Raw genomic sequence first — 7,724 nt, 5'->3', positions numbered from 1 at the left:
CTAAATTTTTAACAATGGTGAGTGAAGTCACAAATGCATTAAGGCTGAGATTGTGGGAAAAGCACTGTCAGTTCAAAGGTCAGTTCAGAAGCTACGAGCAGGCTGCACAACTCTTGGGCTCATGAGCAGACTCCAGGACCCGTGTGCAGTAGGTGCCTTGAAAGGCAGCACTTCCTTCCCAGAATCAAACACCCAGCCAATTATATAAATCTAAGAGTGCACCATTTTTGATGCCTCTGGATCCTGCTCTGATTGCACAGGACGAGTGGATTCTACCTCCTAAATTCATCTCTCATCTGTCCACCACCTCTCTCCCCCTCTAAATTTCTTTATGGCGCCGCTTACCATCTGTTATGAGCTGAACTGTGCCCCCCCCACCCCAATTCCCATCTTTTTAGCCGTAACGCTCAATAGCTCAGACTGTGCCTGTATTTGGTAACAGAGACTTAAAAGGGTGACTATCTTCAAATGAGGCTCTTAGGGTGAGCTCTAGCCCAGTCTGACTGCTGTCCTTACAAAAGAAAATTTGGACACACAAAGACACACCAGGGGCACATGTACACAGAGGAAAAACCATGGGAGGACACACGCCACCTTACCTTGGGCTTGGGGGCCTCGCCATAAGAACCATAAGAAAATGAAATGCTTATGAAGCCACCCAGTTTCTGCTTTGTGATGGCAGCCTTGGTGGACTAACATACCATCTGTTATAGATCAGATAATTTCCTGATTATTTGGTTTTCTTTTTAGTCTCCTTCACATCAATGGAAGTTGCCCATGAAGGCAAAGAATGAATCTGTCCTGCTCATTCCCATGAACCCAGACTAGTGCCTGGCATGGAGAACATGCTCACTAAACATACTGGATGGCGAATGGATGTCTTGCCACCACCCTGGTCCAGGACACACCATCTCTTGCATGACTCCAGAACTGTCCTCCTGACTGGCCTCCTGATTTCTTTATTCTTTTCTTTTCCTCCTTCAACCCATCCTTCACAGAATGGCCGAAGTGATCTCTTAACAATTAAATAAGATCCTATCCATCCCCAGCATCCTCTGGTAGTACTTCCCTGCACTTAGGTTCAAATGTAACCACTCAACAACCATGCTCAGGGCCCGGCTTCCGTTTCACCAAGAAACACCTTCCTCCATGCTCCCCCTCCACGATCCCCATGCCCAGGATACTCTGGCACTATCAAAGTGACTCCCCTGCAGGGTTTCACCACTTCCCGTTTCCTCTGCCTAGATGCCCCCTCCCTGAACCTTCATAGAGTGAGCTCCTTCTATGACTTGGATCTCAGCTCAGACCACATATTCAAAGACATCTCCCCGACCACTCTACCTAAGGAGCCCCTCCACATCCTAGTCCCTCACATTTGTTAGATTCCTAATACTTATCACAATCTAAAATCACATTAGTGATTTAATATTAGTTACCTATTTAGTATTTTTTCTCCCTCTGGAGTGTGAACTCAAGTGGGCCTTAGGAAGCCTCCCTGCGAACAAAGCTAGTGAAGGTGATAGAATCCCAGTTGAGCTGTTTCACATCCTAAAAGATGATGCTGTGAAAGTGCTGCACTCAGTATGCCAGCAAATTTGGAAAACTCTGCAGTGGCCACAGGACTGGAAAAGGTCAGTTTTCATTCCAATCCCAAAGGCAATGCCAAAGAATGCTCAAACTACCACACAATTGCACTCATCTCACACACTAGCAAAATAATGCTCAAAATTCTCCAAGCCAGGCTTCAACAGAATGTGAATCAAGAACTTCCAAATGTTCAAGCTGGATTTAGGAAAGGCAGAGGAACCAGAGATCAAATTGCCAACATCTGCTGGATCTTACAAAAAGCAAGAGAATTCCAGAAAAACATCTGTTTCTTCCTCATTGACTAAGCTAATGCCTTTGACTGTGTGGATCACAACAAACTGTGGAAAATTCCTAAAGAGACGGAATACCAGACCACCTGATCTGCCTCCTGAGAAATCTGTATGCAGGTCAAGAAGCAACAGTTAGAACCAGACATGTAACAACAAGCTGGTTCCAAATTGGAGAAGGAGTACGTCAAGGCTGTATGTTGTCACCCTGTTTATTTAACGTTTATGCAGAATACACAATGTGAAATGCAGGGCTGGATGAAGCACAAGCTGGAATCAAGATTGCCGGGAGAAATATCAATAACCTCAGATATGCAGATGACACCACCCTTATGGCAGAAAGTAAAGAGGAACTAAAAAGCCTCTTGATGAAAGTGAAGAAAGTGAAAAAGTTGGCTTAAAACTCAACATTCAGAAAACTAAGATCATGGCAACTGGTCCCATCACTTCATGGCAAATAGATGGGGAAACAATGGAAACAGTGACAGACTTTATTTTCTTGGGCTCCAAAATCACTGCAGATGATGACTGCAGCCATGAAATTAAAAGACGCTTACTCCTTGGAAGAAAAGTTATGACCAACCTAGATAGCATATTAAAAAGCAGAGACATTACTTTGCCAACAAAGGTTCATCTAGTCAAAACTATGGTTTTTCCAGTAGTCATGTTTGGATGTAAGAGTTAAACCATAAATAAGGCCAAGCGCCGAAGAATTGATGCTTTTGAACTATGGTGTTGGAGAAGACTCTTGAGAGTCCCTTGGACTGCAATATCCAAGCAGTCCATCCTAAAGGAAATCAGTCCTTAATATTCATTGGAAGGACTGATGCTGAAGCTGAAACTCCAATACTTTGGCCACCTGATGAGAAGAACTGACTCATTAGAAAAGATCCTGATGCTGGGAAAGACTGAAGGCAGGAGGAGAAGGGGACAACGGAGGATGAGATGGTTGTATAGCATCACCAACTTGATGGACATGAGTCTGAGCAAACTCCGGGAGCTGGCAATGGACAAGGAAACCTGGCATGCTGTAGTCCATGGGGTGGTAAAGAGTAAGACACAACTGAGCATCTGAACTGTCTGAACTCCCTCTGACCATCTGCTAAGTATACACCATGGGGACAAAGACCTATTTATCTTGGTCACTTGAGTATCCCCTGTGTCCAGCAGGAGTTCCTGACACATAACTAATGCTCAATAATTGACTATTGAAAGAAAGAATGAATAAAAACCCAAACTGGATATGAACAGAGCATGCAGAATGGGCTTTGGCTAGGCCCTGGTCAACTCAACATGACTCACGATAGATCTCAGAGGACTATGTGCACCACCAATATTTGTATGTAGAGTTAAATGGGATTTTCCAATTCCAGCCCCTATCACAGAGTTCTCATATTTTGATTTCTGGGAAGTTTAAGCTTAAGCCTCCTAAGCATCTGGGCTGAACTCAAATGGAGCACATTATGCAAGAACACAGTCAGGGGCACGTCTTCCTGAGTTCTGTCGCATGGCCCATTTGCTTGGTAACTGGCTCTCGGCAATTCCATAACCAAGTCATCTACTCTCTCCTCAGCAGGGGGAGTATGAAGCTGTCAGAAAAATCCTAAACTCAGAGGCAGCCCCGATGGGAGGAGGATTCCAAGAGGAGCCATGAGACTCTGAGGGTAGACCCTCCAGAGAGCTCTTGCCCGTGGAGATTTCTCCGAGAGAAGGAAGCGTGTGGCTGCAACAGCAAACCATGGACGGTGTGAAGAGTTCAGGCAGAGCCAAGACTGAGACAGGAGACAGGGTCAGGTTGGCTGTCATGGGGAAGCAAAGGTTCCGTAGAGGACAGAGTTCTGGGATCCCAGGAGAGAGAACCAAGCCGGATCCTTCGGGGGAGAGCCCAAGGTCACCTACTAGAAAGACCTAGTGCAAGCGTCCTGCGCAGGCCAAGCAGTAGGCAGCGGCTGGATGCAGCTCCAAGGATGGGGTGCGGGCAGGGCTTGGGGAAAGCAGAAGGCCTGTCTAAGAGAGACTCGCTCAAAACTGGGGGCTTGCAGGCCCAGGATGGATGGGCTTGGGCCTACCTGGACTCACTTGCTGAGCTTGTCCCCCAAACACTGAACTCTCACAAGGGGGCTGACTCTCAGGCCCACACACATGAGCCTGGGTAAGCCGCTTGCTTCCAGAAACAAGGGCCAACCCTGGGGAGCATAACGCCAGGCACTGGAGAGGGAGATCTCAAGTGGTGGCTAGAATGTGCCATCAGTAGATTATGGGATTGCAAACCTGAGTCACGGAGAAGCAATTGGGATGGAGATGAAGTTGACAGGGACAGCCTGTAGAAATTATATATAGTCCCAAAGCCCCAAACACCCCCTTATCCATCCTTGAATGCTTTATAGTTCTGAACGAGATCCAGGCAATGCAAAGTATGTGAGGCTAAGTGGACCACATGTACAGCAGATATCTCCTGAAGTGGTCTGAGGTCAATAATTATTCTCCAATGGGCAGCAGATGCGGATATCCAAGATCAAGGGAGACGGAGATTTCATCCTTGTAAGAGGGACTCCTAAGTATATCCGCAACACAAAGGTAGATACCTCAGGCCAAAGCAATGGAGAATCATCTGATAGAATGTCAGCATTCCTGAGATGCTGGCTGACTTCTAGGAAGGACGTGTCTCTTGCACAGACCCCAAACACAGTTACCCAAAATGTTGTCTTGCCAAAGCCCCTTGGAACTCAGCTCAAATTCCTCTAGAGATGGTGCTCTAAGACAACAGGTCAAACAATGTCACTGGAGTGCCAGGAAGAAGTGATGCCTGAGCCTGTGACAAATTCACTTCAGTAGAAGTGCAAAGAATCAGTCCAATGAAAGCAACATGGGGACCTCCCAGTGTGGGGACTCCAAGTGGCTAAGACTCCACACTCTCAATGCAGGGGACCCAGGCTGAAGCCCTGGTCAGAGACCTAGATCCCACATACCACAATGAAGAGTTTGCATGCCACATTAAGAGTCAGCACAGCCAAATAAATATCTAAAATAAAAAGTATGGCAAAACCAATACAATATTGTAAAGTAATTAGCCTCTAATTAAAATAAATAAATTTAAATTAAAAATAAAATAAAAAGCAACATGGATGGGGCAGAAATGAGAACAGCCTCAAAACGGGAGGAACGAAAGGCATCAAAATACAGGACATATGACATCTCTTGAGGGAATAGCAAACTGCACCAGAGCCCATAGCGTGACTTGTGGCTTTAAGCAAGAAGCAGAGAAAGGACCCTCCTAGAAGTTAGTTACCTGATACCTGCCAAGGAACTAATGGGAATCTCCAGTCTGCAGACACTAGCTAATGGGGCTGGCAACCTAGCCAGCCCTCGTATAGGCTACCTTAATCCATATGCACACCCCTTTGATTATAATATCTCCATCAAATGTCACAAGATATGATGCGCTTTCAACTACCTGTACCCAGGACTGGTCCCCTCTGAGATGTATATAGTGAACCTGGGACCCACAGTTTCTTGCTCAAATACATTCAAATATCTTAGCCTAAATACAGTAGAGAGAGAGAAGTTTCAGTGGAAATGGTCTGGGCATGGAGTAGAATGCCTTTGAGAACTCTCAACCCTGTACCATAAGTACTAACCACTGTGAGAAATCTCTCCCTACGCCTACACAGAGTTGATGAGGGTATTTAAAATTACTTTTAAAGAATTAATAGCTTAGTGGTACTTTTCCCTGTGAGTGAACAGTGTGCTAATTTGCTCAGTGTTTTTGGTGTCGGTTCTTTTTTTAAGACAATTGCACAAGATTCTATCCAGAGCCCTCTAATTCTTCCACTTCAGTGGTCTGAATCCCACTAATAAACAATCAGGACTTTAGACTCCTTTAATAATGAAGAGAGATTCAAACGAAGATGTTTTGCCACTCTCTGCAAATTCCTGGAGGTGCTTGCCTGTTGAACAGGCCAGCGAAATTATGGATTTATTCAGGACTGATTGCATTGAGTATGTAAGCATTTTTTGAAGGATTAAAAAAGAGAGAGAGTGAGAGATGTTTGTGAGCTGAATGAATAGCGGGGATTGCAGCCTCCAAGCCACATGAAACAAGGCTGTGCTTAGAGCAGGGAAGAGACTTACTGCATGGATGGGCAAGGACCCGAACCTCGTCCACAGCGATGTAGCCAGGATGGCCCTTCAGAGAGACGGATTCAAATATCACCTGCAACACACAAGGCAGGAGTCAGTTTTGCAGAAGGGGTCGTAGGCATTCATCACAGTTGTCCAACCTCCAAACAACTTATGTTCCAGCTTCCCACTAGAACTATCCAAAGAGGTCTTGTATTAGGCTAGGATATTACCTTGGCAATTGACATGGCTTTTCAAAACAAGGTAAAAAGGTCACCTTCTGGTGACCAGCAAAAGAAGAACCAGCCACATGGAACATTTCTAATGGCTTTCAGAAATAACCCTCAGATAAAAGGAAAACAACCCAAACTTGGCCTTGAAACTTCAATATGCACCTTTTTCATTATTGTTTCAAGTAAAACACAGAGAAGAATTACCTCCTACTATCTCCACTTTTTTATGCAGGGTGAGGGAGAAGCCATTATAAGCCAAGAATGGTTTACCTTGATTTGATTCCACATCCTCAAGGAATATAGTCCATCTGAATGACCTTATAACATCCCTTAAAAATAAGCCCCACACACCACTGTTGCTATCCAGGAATCCATGGGCAACAAGTTCTTTGATCCTCCATTCTGACTCCCACCCGAACTGCTTACTTCAGTAACCAGCTTGTCACCCAATATCCACCTTCACAAAGGAGATGTGACCATCTGTGTGGACAGCATGACCAATGCCCTTGATGTCCCTAAGTCCAATGGCCTCATCTTCCAATCAGCTTCAGCCCATGCACTCACATGCATCCTCCGCGTGCCCACACTCACCTCCATGTGCACACACTCACCTCCACGTGCCCACACTCATCTCTGCATGCCCACACTCATCTCCACGTGCCCACACTCACCTCCATACCCTCAAGCTCACCCTCCACGTGCCCGCACTCGCCCTCCATGTGCCCATACTCCCCTGCACATGCCCACACTCATCCCCACAGTCCCACACTCACACCCACATGCCCACACTCATCTCTGTGTCCCCACACTCACCTCCGCATGCCCATACTCACCTCCACGTGCCCAATCTCACCCTCCAAGTGCCCAAGCTCACCCTCCATGTGCCCACACTTGCCCTCCACATGCCCACACTCACCCCCACGTGCCCACACTCACCCTCCACATGCCCAAGCTCGTCCTCCATGTGCTCCCACTCGTCCTTCACCCCACACACTGGAGTTTTCAGCTTCCTGCATTTTGGCACACCCATACTCCTCTCCCAACTCATTCCCCTTAAATCTGCTTCTTTGGCACATATGGTACCCTGGGTCTCAGCTTTTCTAGAGACTGTATGTTGCCTGGACATCTTTGTTTTAATCTCAACAAACACACAGTCCCCTCAGTCTGTCAAATAATCACCCACATCCATCGCACCTAAAGCCCCAATTCCTCATTTTGCTGTTGGCAAGTCTATTGCAAAACTGCTTTCTCCACCTCTGTATCCCCACACAAATGTCTCCCTTTCAAGGTCACCTGCCCTACAGATAACCACATCACATCTTTATGAAACAAGAGGACCACAGAAGGGCTGACCTCTAACTTCCTACCCATCAGCCTAACCTTCATGGGTCAGATGACTACACGCCAACCACTGTCCTCTCTGCAAGGTGCGGCCCAGCGCCCTTCTACCTCAGCTGTGTTTCCCAGCTTCTTGGTTCTCTCTCTTCATCCCTTAGCT

The 7,724-nt window shown here is 46.4% G+C and overlaps 1 protein-coding gene across 1 annotated transcript in view; it reads right to left on the bottom strand.

Annotated features, from left to right (window-relative positions):
* The window catches only part of PTPRT (protein tyrosine phosphatase, receptor type, T), an 839,242-nt gene that overhangs the window by 721,060 nt on the left and 110,458 nt on the right, over window positions 1-7,724 (bottom strand). The window contains exon 3 of the mRNA XM_010829234.1: window positions 6,006-6,087. Within this exon, the coding sequence (XP_010827536.1) occupies window positions 6,006-6,087 (82 nt within the window). The remainder of the gene's footprint in view (window positions 1-6,005; window positions 6,088-7,724) is intronic.

The sequence above is a fragment of the Bison bison genome, unplaced genomic scaffold, assembly GCF_000754665.1.
Source record: "Bison bison bison isolate TAMUID 2011002044 unplaced genomic scaffold, Bison_UMD1.0 scf7180017864500, whole genome shotgun sequence".
Taxonomy (NCBI): domain Eukaryota; kingdom Metazoa; phylum Chordata; class Mammalia; order Artiodactyla; family Bovidae; genus Bison; species Bison bison.
This window is presented reverse-complemented; position numbering and strand designations above follow the sequence as displayed.